This window comes from Sus scrofa, chromosome 15, assembly GCF_000003025.6.
Source record: "Sus scrofa isolate TJ Tabasco breed Duroc chromosome 15, Sscrofa11.1, whole genome shotgun sequence".
Lineage (NCBI taxonomy): Eukaryota > Metazoa > Chordata > Mammalia > Artiodactyla > Suidae > Sus > Sus scrofa.
In genome coordinates, this window is record NC_010457.5 from 104,091,406 (window position 1) to 104,106,810 (window position 15,405).

At 42.2% G+C, this 15,405-nt stretch overlaps 2 protein-coding genes across 4 annotated transcripts in view; one reads left to right on the forward strand and one right to left on the reverse strand.

The window, feature by feature from the left end:
- KCTD18 (potassium channel tetramerization domain containing 18) overlaps nucleotides 1-7,895 on the reverse strand; it is a 29,093-nt gene extending 21,198 nt beyond the window's left edge. For both annotated transcript variants that reach the window (XR_001301538.2, XM_003133574.5), the window contains exons 1-3: nucleotides 7,751-7,895; nucleotides 4,645-4,880; nucleotides 2,677-2,888 (exon numbers count right to left, since the gene is read on the reverse strand). Coding sequence is in view for 1 of the 2 variants with exons in the window: in XM_003133574.5 (XP_003133622.1) it covers nucleotides 2,677-2,888; nucleotides 4,645-4,804 (372 nt within the window). In the remaining variant the exon portion in view is untranslated. The remainder of the gene's footprint in view (nucleotides 1-2,676; nucleotides 2,889-4,644; nucleotides 4,881-7,750) is intronic.
- SGO2 (shugoshin 2) overlaps nucleotides 7,973-15,405 on the forward strand; it is a 51,346-nt gene continuing 43,913 nt past the window's right edge. The window contains exon 1 of one of the 2 annotated variants that reach the window (XM_005672058.3): nucleotides 7,973-8,165. The gene's annotated coding sequence lies outside the window, so the exon portion shown is untranslated. The remainder of the gene's footprint in view (nucleotides 8,166-15,405) is intronic. The other variant, XM_021074897.1, reaches the window with a different exon arrangement.

Sequence of the window (15,405 nt, forward strand, 5' to 3'; positions counted from 1 at the left end):
TTAAATTTGAATTTAATTATGGAGTAAAATAAAAATGAATTTGCTCTATTACTTTCATGTAAAGCTGCAATTTCAGTTGGTCTTAAGAGAAGTAAGAAGATTTTAAATCAGCTACCCTTTTTTTTGGTTTATAGCAGCTTTATTCATAATTGCAAAAGTGGAAGCAACCAAGATGTCCTTCAATAGGTAAACAAATTGTTGTACATATACATGGAACATTATTCAGTGGAAAAAAGGAAATAAATGAGCTATCAAGCCATGAAAAGACATTCTGCTGAGGAGCCCAGGGGAGTCCAGCACCATCAGCTACCTGTTATGCCTTTAAAAAAACAAGCCATTTGTTGAATCTGGGGTATTGGGAAGGGGGTGCAAATCACTACCCAAAAACCCAGCACCTTTTCTTCCAGAGAATCCTTTTCCACGTGGAAATTATAATTTCCTCCTCCCTGAGATCCACCGCCAACATCATTCTAAAATCTTCATTGAATCACTTTATTTCCCCCAAATTTTCCATTTGGCTCAATCTTCCTTTTACCTCCTACTTAGTAGCGGCATGGTTGATGCAAATCCAATCATGGATTAACCAGATTAACTTGTTTCTTTTACAGTGAAAGATGAACTCGGTACACACTATCCTAATGTATTTGGCCTTTATCCACCTATTCATTCACTCACTTGAATACTAAGTACCTATGGATGAATACTAAGCATTGTCTGAGGTCCTGGAGATAGAATGATGAGTGGAAGACAAGGTCCCGGCCTGCCTAGAGTTTGTAGCTGATGCAGGAGATAGGCACTAAATAAACCATCAGCACACAGTGTATTAAGTGCTACCAGGTGAGCCCATGAGGTGCTAAGGGGCACAGAGCAAGAGGGCTTCACCCAGCAGAGTGGCATAGGCCTTCCCTGGGAGACATGGCATTATTGCCGTGTGTGCTCTGAGTACAGGCACTTTTGTCTATTTTGTATCCCAAGTGCAGAGAAAAGTGCATGACACAAAGGAGATGCTTAATATTTACTGACTCAGGGAATGAAAAAAGGACCCTAATGAGTGTTGCATTTTCATTTAATATCGCTATCTAACACCTGTGTTGGCTTTTACATCCACTTGCACATCTATAACAATCCCGAACTTTAAACTGTTGGGAATTTTAAACTGTTCAAAGGCGGGGGAGTTCCCCTTGTGGCTCAGAGGTTAGTGAATCTAACTGGCATCCATGAGGACATGGGTTCGATCCCTGGCCTTGCTTAGTAGGTTAAGGATTCAGCATTGCCGTGAGCTGTGGTGTAGGTCACAGAAGTGGCTCAGATCCCACGTTGCTGTAGCTGTGGTGTAGGTGGGCGGCTACAGCTCTGGTTGGACCGCTACCTAGCCTGGGAACCTCCATATGCCACTAGTGCGACCTTAAAAAGACAAAAAGACCAAAAATAAAATAAAATAAACTGTTCAAGGGCAAAAACTGCATGTCATATTTTTTTGTGTCCCACATAATCCCTAGAACTCTGTCCTATACGCCACAAAAATCTGAAATAAATATGAGTTGGCTGGCAGAAAAGGGTGTACACATGCTATGTCCTCTGTGCAGACAAACCAGGAAAAAAAAAGACTCTGAAGCGAATGTTAAACCATCCAGCCTTCTAGTTAGACTTTTTTAGCCCCACTCTGCAGATGTGGCAAACAGCACCAAAAGACTGTTTGACAACTCAGTTTATAAATAACTCCAGCGGCAGAACCCATACAACCATGCAAACCCTTAGACAGAATCTAGAACCAAATCAACATTCTCTTCATGCTGTACTTCTAATAACCATACTGTCAGCTTGTTCTCCTAAACACCGACATCCAAATCAAGGTCAAACGAATTCAGAACAGTTTTCACTATTAGCAATTATCTAGGAAAAATATTTTTCTTAGATGCTCCAAAGTGCTAATTAATAGCAAATGTAATATTTATCAATAAGACAAAAACTGGTGCTGTTCAAGTCATGTAAAGACCCAGAAAATGTGATTTAAAAGGGAAGCATCTTTTAAAAAGATTTACTGATCTCAAGGTGAATTAATCAAACTGATGTTTTAACTTATAAGAAACTGCTACACTCATGCAATCAGGCAAGAGATTTTATACAACCTTTCATTTATCATGACCATCCTTTAAAAATATCATTTCAGGAGTTCCCGTGAGGCTCAGTGGGCTAAGGAACTGGCATTGTCACTGTAGCAGCTCAGGTAGCTTCTGTGGCACCGGTTCCATCCCTGGCCCAGAACTTCTACACGCTGCAGGCACAAACAAAAGAAAAATCATTTCAGTAAACAAATTAATACCACTATACCCTCACATTCTACAATATTGCTCTTACTTTAAAAAGACCTTTAAGAGCAGAAGCATTCTAATTTTTAAAAAGCCTTCAAAAAGTGTGAAATGAGGAATAAAACCTCCATGAACTTTTGCTTGCTGTTGTAATACGCTTTCCTAGAATAGAATTTTGGCCTTTGACAGTCAGTGAGTAGCAGTAATTAAGAAATGCATCCTCAAAAACTGTTAGAGGTAAAACTGTCTCATTTTGCTTTATGTTATAACACAGGCTATGCAAAATAACACATTGCTTTGTGCATAATAAATGTATATATATGTATTCACATATTTAAAAAAAAAAAACTTAAGAAAATGCCAAGACCTTTTTAAGTTCTATATTTGACCTTAAAGAATATGTCTCCATTTCATTGGCTAAGTGGTCAGACAGGCTGTACGGATAAGGGATGCCAAAGTAATCAGCTTCTTCCTGCAGAGCAATGCGGGTCTGCTCCTCTGTGGGAATATGAACTTCTCCGTGAAGATAATCCAAAAGGTATTTAAATAGATGTCCATCACGGTCGATAACACAAGCCCCTAGAAAACATTCGGTTCAAAAATGATTGCACAGCTACAAATGGCCACCATAAAATTTCAACATGTCAAACTAAAATTAGACGGAAGACCTCCACAATTAGGAATGTTTCTTTCTCACGAGAAAGTTAGTATCTAGTGTTCAAATCGGTTTAGTCAAAGTTGGTGATCCTCTGTATTCTCACCTACTATGAAGGAAAATGTATTTCAAGCTCCATTAGGAATTTGGATGCAATAACCCTATTCCCACTATGACCATACAGAAGCTACTGGTGACCTCAGACTGCTGGTAAAAACAGAAGCTTACCCCTAACCGTAGCCCAGCTGGACTGGGAAAGGTGTATGGAGTTCCTCCCTAATGGGGTTCTTGTAACTCTATCTAGCATTCGTATGTCAGTGACCCTACAAATCAACTTAGAGTGTCACCAACATATAAAGCCAGGGTTCCCAGCTTTGGGCATGCCATATGTTCAGACTTAAGTTATTCCCTTTGGGCTAAACTTTAAAAAGGAAATGCTATGCTGGTACTACGTTATGGTAAAAGACTTTTCTTAGACAATCCAGTAGAATTTTTTAAAAATACACTCTGGGAGTTCCGAATGTGGCACAGCGATAACGAACCCGACTAGTATCCATGAGGATGCAAGTTCAATCCCTGGCTTCACTCAGTGGATTAAGGATCCAGCATTGCTGTGAGCTGTGGTATAGACCAGCAACTGCAGTTTCGATTTGACCCCTAGTCTGGGAACTTCCATATGCCGTGGATGCAGCTGCAAAAAAAAAAAAACAAAAAAAAAACAAAAAAACAAAACACTTCTGTGTGAGGTTACTCAATAATTCCTCTCCTCCCTTGATTAGTTTAGAAAAGAAGGGATTTCGAAGGCAAAACTTGGGGGCCAAGGAAACAACTCAATCCCTGCCAACCACTTTTCACCAGCAATCCTTCTGCCCAGATGGCCATCAAGTCCTGGGCACTAGACTTTAGTTTCCCATTCCTTCAACTGCCATTCAGCTGGCAAAGTGATCTCTCAAGACCCAGACTTACTGATGGTCCTCATGCTCAGAGCTCCTCAATCCCTCTCTTCTAACACAGAAGCAAGAGAGGGTTCTATAAGCCCAAGAACCCCTAAGATGTCCAAGAAGCCTACCTTCATTGCTGAAGTTTCTTTACAAACCAGTAGCAGGTTCACTTGAAGCACGTGAAGCAGAGAGCACTTCAAGCAGAAAGTGGCCGCAAGACCCTGACCCGACTCTTCTACTGTTTCTTCTGAAACACCAGTACCAATGCAATGATGTTTTCTCAGGCACACAAGTCAGCCCACACAAGGTGCCGCAGCTGGTCTAAGTGTGAGTTTAACACTAAATCTATACTGATTGCCCTGTCCCCAATGAGGGCAGCTGCTTTCTCCAGAGAAATACATTTTTTAACTTGAAGAACACAGAGAGAAGCTAATATATTTAATAGGTTTCAATACCTTTACCCATTGAGTTGTATGAATATGATGACTTTCAAAATATAATTAACCCCTGTAATTAGGTCATGGTTGGCCTTGACACACATTCATTTTTTGGTCAACTTTTAGCAACAGCATCACAGATTCTAGAAACTGGTATTTAATTTCTCCGTGAACTTAATCTCCGTACAGTCCTAATATTCCCAGTAATTAGCATACTAAGCTAATACATTCTGTTGTCATTTGAAAGAATAAAGGGATTTGATGAATATTCGTGATCATGTTTACAGACTTTAGATATTTACCTGATTCATCTGTTTTTAGAGGAAAACGACCACTGAACATGGATGCCAGCATTGAGTCCTTAAAGCGGCACAAGGATTCACGCCTGGCTGTGTAAATACAGCCACCCACATTCAGTCGAAGAATATCCACCACCTCTTCTTCTGCCTTGTGACTTTCCATTGCTCTCTCTGACACCTCAACTTCTGCCTTGAAACACTTTCAGAAAATGCAAAACAACAGTGGTCCCAGTCCCCCTCTGTAAAAAACGAAGCACAATTACTCTTGACATTTTCAATAAAACATAATAGATAATAAGTAAATACATGTTAAGGTGATTTAAAACAAATTCCTCAGCACTGGCAATACTGAATTGAAGGATTTTGTATAATACCAAAGAAGTTTGAGATATGCCGAGAAGCTGGAAAACTCTGGCTCAGAGGACATGTAAATGATAATAAACTATTACCAACCAAATCGGAGCTATTGAAATGACTGTTTAAAGAGTTAAACAAGGGAGTTCCCGTCGTGGCGTAGTGGTTAACGAATCCAACTAGGAACCATGAGGTTGCGGGTTTGGTCCCTGCCCTTGCTCAGTGGGTTAATGATCCAGCGTTGCCGTGAGCTGTGGTGTAGGTTGCAGACGAGGCTCGGATCCCGCGTTGCTGTGGCTCTGGCATAGGCAAGTGGCTACAGCTCCAATTCGACCCCTAGCCTGGGAACCTCCGTATGCCGAGGGAGTGGCCCAAAGAAATAGCAAAAAGACCAAAAAAAAAAAAAAAAAAAAAAAAAGTTAAACAAGATAATGCATTGTCTGTTACATATAAAGCAAAGGTGAGGTGTGCTTATGATCTTCAATGTGCACGTATCTTTTTATTTTTATTTTTTGCTTTTTAGGGCCACACCCAAGGCATATGGAGTTTCCCAGGCTAGGGGTTGAATCGGAGCTACAGCTGCTGGCCACAGCCACAGCAACGCAGGATCTGAGCTGCGCCTGTGACTTACACCACAGCTCATGACAATGCCAGATCCTTAACCCACTGAGCAAGGCCAGGGATGGAACCTGCTATCTCATGGTTTCCAGTAAGATTCATTTCTGCTGAGCCACGATGGGAACTCCTATTCACGTATCTTTTTAAACAACAGTAAGTCTGACGGGGCTGGGTAGGCTTGCAGAGGTGGTCAGCATGTAGCATGGACTTGGGCTACTAGGCTCTACCATTTACTGGCTTGAGACTCCGGATAAATACTTCTCTGCCTGTTTCCCCATCTCTAAATTGGAGGTAGGGATGATGCCCACCTCAAAGGACTATCAAAAGAATAACTATATAATAAAAGAATATTATTATTAAAACTATATAATAAAAGCCAGTATCTGGCTCAGGGTAGGTATTCAATAAAGGATAAATATTATCGATAGTGATAAAAAATTTTATCAGAAGAATATACTGAGGGAGTTTATGTTGCCTCTGGAGATTAAACATAAGAGCAGAAGTTACTAATAAGAGCAAATGTAACTCCTCAATTAGGTGACTAAGGTCATAATTCCATGTATACCAAAAGCCCGACTGGTCCAGAAAAAAAAACAAATGACATCTCCAAATCTGGCCTCTTCCCTCTGAAACGACGGAAGCTTTAGGGAAATTTTAAGGATTTGGTTTCTTAATCCATTCTGGAGATAGATGAACCACAGCTGACTGTGCCATTTCTATGGAATCTAAGATACTACTGTGATGAAAAAAGTACACGCAATGTATCTGCACACCTCATGGCAAGTGTAAAATGGCAGCCAAGAGGCTCAACTACATCCATGGCTATTCACTTTCACCACACCATCTACTACTATCCTTTCGTAGATGCTCCAGTTTAGCCAATTTCCAATGAAATAAGAGAAGGATACCATTAGGGTCTGGGGAATACTATGTGTGTGAAACATGGTCAGTAAACACAAACTATTATGCGTCAACAGTCCACTCTTCAAAACCCATTTATCTATGTGATTTCCCACACTGCCTACAAGGCCAAGGAGCAGCCTGATCCATGTGAAAGAAGCACCTCTGAGGCCTGGGATGGAACTGGTTCATGCTGCTCCTGTCATCAGCTCCCTGGAATCCTATCTATTCTTCAAAGCTGTAGGCAAATGACACTGCTTCTATGACCTTCCTAAGCACCCCCAGGTAAAACCACTGCAAAGTTCTTCAGATACACTTTGTACCCCTGTCCACATACTTAACTAATCCCTAGTTTGGGGGACTGTAACCTGCAGGGAGGCAGGGCCTGTATCACCCTTAACAAGTCCCATTTACTGACTGCGATGTGCCAGGCGCTGAAGGAGATACTAACAGACATTACCTAATTCACGCAAAAGCCCTATTGGGTAGGAATTACTGTCCCTACTGACAGGTAGGAGAAAGAAAGAGTGATGTGTGCAGGGTCTATACCAGGGCTGCCCTGCTAGTAAGTGGTGGAGTCAGTCCCAATCCGGGTCAGCAAGACCAACTCCAAGTTCAAAGCAGCTCACACCTCACACTGCCTCCTTCAGCACAGTTTCACTACTAAGGCTCTGGACTGGGGCACTTCATTCACTAAGCATATGTCCATCAGGAGACTCCCATTGGTGGCAGTAGGAACACAGCAGCACCCGGAGCGCAAGGATTCCAGGGACAACCCTAAGGCAGAGGACCATCGCCACTTCAAGGACTCCCTGCTGTGTCGGAAGTACCCTTGCCTCTGAGGAAGTGTTCCCAGAGTGACCATTTGGATCAAAACCATCAAGGACCCTTCATTCTCGGACCACGACATAGACTCCAGTTCAGAAAGTCTAAGGAAGGGTCGGGAGTCTGTCCACGGACCCCACTTTGAAAAACGCTGTTCAAGAGACTCGCCCTCCTCCCGCGAAGCGGGACGAAAGGGGAAAAGCTGGGACACCACAAAGTCCGGCCGGGGTCTTCCCTCAGTCCGGGGATCCCAAATCGGCCCGAAGCCAGAGCCTGCAGCCCGGAGGGCTCGGATTATCAGCCCGGCCGGGGCCTTTCCTCAGGGCGCCCCTCCGCCTCCCGGATCCACGGCCCACCCGGAGCCCCGCTCCTCCGAACGGGAGGGGCGGGGTAGGCGGCCTTCCCCACTGACCTGCGGCCCGCCCGGCCCTCGGCGCGGCCGTCTGACGCCGCGGGGCCTGACGCGGAAGTGAGCGCCTTCCCCGGGGCTCGGCAGCTCAGGTAGCAGAGCGGTCTCAGCGGCGCCCCCGTGCGCCCCAAACCCGCCTGAAGGCGACGGCCGGAAAAGGTTAGCCCCGCCCCGGACACGCTGGGACCCTCCCCTCAGGTGCCCCGCCCGCGGGCGGGCCCCGCCCCTTCTGCCGCCGCCTGCTGGTTCCAAAGGAGTGAAGTCGCTCCGGGTTGTCTCTGTTTGCCCGGGAAGGAAAGGTCACTCAGAGAGACGCAGGCTGGGGCCCTGAGGAACGGGCTTGTCTGTCCAGAGGCTGCTTTTACACATGAAGAAAATACAGCACCAAAATTGCAACCGTCCAGGGTCAGAATAAATGGTAAGAATTTGGATAAGTTCTCACCTCTAGGTGAGGGCCCTTCCCTCCAAACTGAGCTGCTCAGTGCCAAGAGTAATTAATATATTGCACTTAGATGATTGTGCATTTGGATAGTGTTTGTGGTTTACAGCACTGTTTCACGCAGAACATTCTTGTTTAATCTGTGCGACAGCTCTATGTTTTTATTCCCGTCACAGCAAGGAAAAATCGAGGCAGGAGCAAACGTGTATTGAGTGCTTCTGTACAGCTGAGAGTCTGCTAAGTCCTTTGTATGCACTGATGTCCTCTTAACAATATACCCAAGAGTTCTGTCAGTTTTCAGCTGCACCGTCCCTTGTGCAAGAGACTTTGCTAGGTGTTTCAAAATGAATAAAACACAGCCCTATTCTCAATGTACTTTCCCAGACTCAATGATAATTGGTTTCTAATTTTTCTGACTGGGTCTTAGAAGGAAATAAGCCAAAGAGAGGTAAGCCCACCTACCTACCCCCTCAGATATTGACGGTACTGGGAGAGGGGGGAGGTTTGTTCAACTCATAATTATTGAGCACTGGCTACAGACCAGGCACTGAGAGAGAAGAATTGAACTAATAATCAACATCCCTGAGCCACTAGAATAGAACTTCCATTTTAGCGCAGCAGTAAGAAGACTTTGTCTGTAAATATTTTAGGCTTTGTGGGCCATAGAGCACTATTCAAGTCTGCTGTTGTAGTGTTAAAGCATAGATAATACATAGATGAATGAGAGTGACTGTGTTCTAACTTTATTTATGGATACTGATATTTGAATTTCACATAATTTTCAAGTGTGATGAAATATTCTTAAAAAATTTTTTTCAAACACTTAAATACATGAAAACTATTTCTTAGAGTGTGGGCCATAGAAAAACGATTGGCCACGCATGGGCCATATCTTGCCTACTATTCAAGTGTGAGAAACAGACACTCGGAAAAATAGTTACAGATAGTGGTAGCCACTTGGGAGGAAACAGGAGAATGTTGAGTGGAGATGCTGGCTTGGGTAGAGAAGGACTTACTGATGGGAGGACATTTAAGTCGAGCACTAAGGATGAGAACGAGCCAACCTTCTGAAGGGTTGGGGAAGAGTATTTTAGGAAGAAGGGAGAGAAAGTGGAAAGGCCCTGAGGCAGGAAAGGACTTCACAGTTTTTAGGAAGAGAAAGGACACGTGTGGCTGGAGCTCGGTGAGCATGGGGACAAGGGGGAAGGTGATATGTCATGAAGTTGAAAGAAGAGGCAGGAGCCAACTTTTAAAGCATCTTGTGGCAGAGGTAGGAGTTTAAATTTTACTCTCTGCATCATGGGAAGCCATTGGAAGGTTTTAAGCAGGGAAATGGCATGATTGATTTCCTATTTTTAAAAAAATCACTCTGGCTACTGCAATGAGAATGAATTGAAGAGGCATAAATTGGAGGTAGGTGGCTGCTTCAGGAAACCAGGGACAAATGGTGTAGCTTCTCATCACGTGGTGATGGCAGGAGAGGAGAGAAGTGGATGAACACAAGAAATGTATTTGAGAAATAGCAATGACATTAAATTTGCTGATGATCAACTATAATGCGTTAGATCATCTTCTTTGAGAAGTGGACAGCAAAACATTTATGGAGAAAGGGAAAACTAGGGAGGGATCTGAAGGAGACTGGGAGAGCCTTTAGACTAGATGCAGATTTGGCTTCCCATGGAGGATAGGAAATGTAGGGTAGGAAACGTTGTAGATATGATGCAGTTCAAGAAAGTTTCAGGAAAGCCAATGAGTTTTTCCAGCCAGTTTCCCCCATCAAAGGAGTCTTATGGCTCCCAGAAATGGGCCTGCTTTAGTATCCTTACCATACTCAGTCGCAGGCTGGGAGCGGTCAGTAGGAAATGTGGCCTCCAACGTGGTGGTAGATTTCAGAGCACAGCATGTGGGGTCTATCCATCAGTAATGTTCCCTGTAATCAGACATCTGAGGGGTATATTTTCATGATGGCTACATATGGGAAATGAGGGAAAGGGAAAATGCAGGATTACCTCTAAATTGTTGGCTTAACAGCTGAGTGATGGTGCCATTTACTGAAATGGTGAACGATGAGAGAGCTCAGAAGCTGTATTTTAGACTATTAGGATTGAGAGACTCAACAGACATCCAGGTAAAGAAATCATATAGCAATTAAATTAATCTGGAGCAAGAGTGAAACCCTGTGCTCAAGGTGTGAATTTGGAAATCATCAGCATTTAAAGCCGTGGGACTGGGTGAAATCATCCATGAAAGGAAAGGTAAATAAGAAGAAATAGAATGGAACACTGACTCCAGTACTTAGATTTCAGACTTAGAAGGAAGAGCCAGAGAGGAACAGAGTATGAAGCTACAGGAAGAAAGTAAAGTGAAAGTTGAAGCTACAAGAAAGTAAAGTGTCATGTATGTCAAATGCTGCCAAGAGATCAAGAGCCCAATAGACTTGATAATATGGGAGTTCTTGGTGACCTTGCCAAGAGCAGTTTCAATGCTGTGATGAGGACACAAGCCCAGAGAAAAGTGGGTTAAAGAGTGAAAGTGAGATGGCAGACTGGTTATAACTCTGCAGAGAAGACTTATTACAAAGAGGAGAGAAATGGGGCTGTCATTGAGGTGGGAGATCAAGTCAAGGGAAAGAGTTTTAGGATGGGAATCGCTAGAGTAGATTATGCTGCTGGAGATGACGTGATAGTAGGTAGAGACGGTTGATGCAGGAGAGGGGGACAACTGAAGGAATGAAGTGCTTGAGAAGGCAAAAGGGTAGTGATGTCAGAACACAAGGAATTTCTCTTTGACAAGAGCAGGGATAGGAGGTAAAACAGAGAAGGTAGATTTAAGTTCAGGTAAAGTAGTAGATTTCATGGTGGAAAAATGAGGATATTCTGATTAAGTGACTTTCTCAATTAAGTCTACAGCAAGGTCAGTGGCTAAGAATAGAGGAGATGAAGAATGGAAGACATTTGAGGGAGAATAACGTATGAATTACTTTTCTTAAGAAATTGAGGGAGTTCCCGTTGTGGCGCAGTGGTTAACGAATCTGACTAGGAACCATGAGGTTGCAGGTTCGATTCCTGGCCTCGTTCAGTGGGTTAACCGATCCAGCGTTGCCGTGAGCTGTAGTGTAGGTCCTGCAGATGCAGCTCGGATCCTGCATTGCTGTGGCTCTGGCGTAGGCCGGTGGTTACAGCTCTGATTAGACCCCTAGCCTGGGAACTTCCATATGCCGCGGGAGCAGCCCTGGAAAAGGCAAAAAAAAAAAAAAAAAAGAAAGAAAGAAAAAAGAAATCTTCTCAAAAGGCAGCAATATTCGTCTTTTTCCAACTTTAGCAAACATACTAACTTTTTCTTTCTATACAGTTCGCTCTGTTTAAAACAAGAGTGGCCCTAAAAAAGGCAAAAAGACCAAAAAAAAAAAGTTCAAAAAAAAAAAAGAAATTGAAAGGGTAAACATTCTATAGAAACATGACGGGATAGCCCAGAAGGAATGAGAGCCTGTTTGAAGATTATAATTATACATGGATGGCATTGTACGTGCATGGCATTATACATAATCATCTCTGTTATGTAACTTTCACCCAGCACCACCCCACAGCCATAGTGTAGGTGCTGCTAAGGAAGTCGATCTTTGGGCTCACCTGGCATTGAGATTTAGTTAAGTAATATAATACAAGGAGAGAAGAGTGAGAGATGAGGATGTTTATAAATGGTTGAGTCCCAGGGTGACCCATGGACTCTAAGCTGGGTAAGGAGGGAAATAACTATATAAAGGTGGAGATGGATAGTGAAAAAGTAGTGAAGTTAATGGGTTGGGGAATCTCAAAGAAGTTGAGGAATTATTGAATAGGAGGACTAGAATAAGTGAGCTGGAAGAATTGGAGGCAGTAGTCAAAGAATATCACACTCGAATTCAAGATTTTGGAGGTCATTCAATGACCATAATGCCAAGGTTCCAGGCTGAGATGGGGTAGAAGACAAGGGATGGAGGTATTATTAGATGCGTTTCTCCATAAATAGTAACTCACCAAGAATGGAGCAGGTGTAGAGAGAAAGATGATGAAACAGAAGCTAATGTCATCAGTAATGGATGATTAGAAGAACCTTAGCAGACTATGCTGAGGAGACAGGGAGAGATACTGTGTCCAGATGGCTACAGTTCAGATCAGCTACGGCTTAGAAAAAGGAAGGAGGAAAAATTGTTTGTTAGCAGTGATGGGAGAAAAGAAGACACTGACCCCGGCCCTGACATATGTGGGGAGTAGAAGGAAAAGCAGTCTCGACTTGAGAGAGCTACAGGCTACAGAGGAAGTTAGGTCCTCGAGAAGCAGAGAACTCTCATGTTTAAAAAAGATGGGAACATTAAAAAGGGGGAATTGTAGGAGTTCTCCTGTGGTGCAACGGGAACGGCGGTGTCTTGGGAGTGCTGGGACATGGGTTCGATCCCAGCCCAGCACAGTGGGTTAAGGACCCAAAAATGTCTAGAATGGAAAACAAGATATAAATCTATATACTGATAAATTACATGGGGAAATTAAATCAGAATTGTCAGTTCCCAAACATATGTAAGTAGAACTACTGGACTTCAAAGATAAAGAAAAAATACCTATACCTCTACACACATAGAAAAAGATCAAGAAATTACAAGAAAATTAAACTGGCACCAGACTGCTCAAAAGTAACATATAAGAAAGGCAGCAATGGAATGGTATTTTCTAAAAACTGAGAAAAAAAGTGTGAATCAATTTTATTCAGTCAACCTGTCCTTGAAGTATCAAAGCAATAGAAAATAAGTTTTTAACATGAAAAATTCAGGGAATTATATAGACATGAGCCTTCTTGAAGAATCTTTGAAAAGGTGATTTCCATTCAACCATGTAGCAAAACTTCATCAAAAGACATGATGGTGGAGTTTCCACTGTGGCTCAGCGGGTTAGAACCCAACTGGTATCTATGTGCATGTGGGTTCAATCCCTGGCCATGCTCAGTGGGTTATGGATCTGGCATTGCCACAAGCTGCAGCATGCGTTGCAGATGAGACTCAGATCTGCTGTTGCTGTTGTGTAGGCCTCTGTCTACCACTTAGATTCTGATTCTACCCCTAGCCTGGGAGCCTTCATATGCCACAGGAGAGACGTAATGGTAATCATTTACTGCATTTAACTGTACACCTAAAACTAAACAAAGATGAGAAGAACACTCAAAGAATAATGTTATATGTGATGTGTAATTGGTTCTAACAAAGCAGAAATAATGCAAGTAAAAATGGAAGAAAAGAGAGAAAGAGGAAAGTAGAATAAGTTCATTGTGATATAGGCAATGGATGAGGGGTATAATATTAAAATAGACAAATCAGACCATAAAAGGTTAAGTTAGAAAGACAACTAAAGGATTTATAGCAGGTATGAAGACAAAGACAACCACTAGAATAACACTACAAACTGTCCTAAATACCAAAGGAAACTTTTTTTTTTTTTGGTCTTTTTAGGGCCACACCCAAGACATATGGAGGTTCCCAGGCTAGAGGTTGAATTGGAGCTGTAGCCTCTGGCCTACACCACAGCCACAGCAACACCAGGTCCGAGCAGCATCTGCAACCTATGCCACAGCTCACGGCAAGGCCGGATCCTTAACCCCTGAGCAAAGCCAGGAATTGAACTGTATCCTCATGGATGTTAGTCGGGTTCATTAACTGCTCAGCCACAACGGGGACTCTCATGGGAAACTTTAGAAATTAAAGGAGTAAGGAAAACGTGTCATGTACAGAAAGACACATAACAATATTAAAATCATTAATGTTATATAAAATTATTTATTTATTTATTTTTGTCTTTTTGCCTTTTCTAGGGCCACACCCGCAGCATAGGACGGTTCCCAGGCTAGGGGTCTAATCGCAGCTGTGGCTGCCGGCCAACGCTGCAGCCACAGCAATGGGGGATCCCAGCTGCGTCTGTAACCCACACCATAGCTCACGGCAATGGCAGATCCTTAACCCACTGAGCAAGGCCAGGGATCGAACCTGCAACCTTATGGTTCCTAGTCAGATTCATTAACCACTGCAACACAACGGGAACTCCTAAAATAATTTTAACAGAAAATAATATGACAGTGGGACTAAATATATACCATATCAATAAATATGAACAGGTTTTATTAAAAGAAAAAGATTTTTAATTTGATTTTTTTAAAAAAGCTTAAAAAATGGAAAAGAAGAAATAAAGAAAAAGAAAAAAAAGCTGCTGAAATGAGACATGCCTAAATCAAAATACCAGAAAGTTTAAAACTAAAAGAATGGGCAAAGGTTTACTGGGCAACTGGAAATTATAAGTGGAGGTTATAATCCTGGTATCAAGGTAGAATTTAAACCAAATGCATTAAATAAGACAACAAAGGACATGCTTTAATATCACAATTCACAATGAATAATTTATTTACCAAATAACTCAGAAACACATTTATAAAGCAAAAATCATAGGACATGCAAAGAAACACGAATAGAAATATGTTAGTAGCAGGAAACTTTTAATGTCCCACTTTCAGTACAACTAGACCGAGTAAACAAAAAATAAGGAAAAGAAATATAGATGTAAATAGCATAATCAGTAAAGTAGATTTTATGGATATTTTTACTTTAGACCCTAAAAATGGAGACTACAGTAGTAACAAAGAGGATTAAATGTTTCAGAATAAACTTAACAAAAAATGTGCATATCTTGGAGTTCCCGCTGTAGCCCAATAGGGTCGGTGGTCTCTGGGATGCAGGTTCAATCCCTGGCCCTGCGAAATGGGTTAAACATCTAGTTTTACCACAGCTGCGGCTTAGGTGGCAACTACAGCTCGAATCAGATCCCTGGCCTGGGAACTCCACATGCTGTGGGGCTGCCAAAAAAAGTGCAAATCTTATATGAGAAAAACTATAAAATGACCCTGAAAGATTTTAAGAAATGGACTTGAAACAAATGGAAAAACATTCCATGATATCATAAGGATACCAGTTTTATCCGAGTTACTTTATAAATTTAACAAATACCCATAAGATTTTTATGGAGCTGGACAAGTAGATATTAAAATTTATTTGGGAAAATCAGCAGCAAAAATAGCCAGGAAGACATTGATAAAGAAAAGTTTATGAGGGGAGATTAGCTCCACCAGTTGTTAAAATACACTATAAATCTGGTGTGTTTATCTACTCATGGTACTGGTGCATAAACTGATAAATAGATCAGTGTAA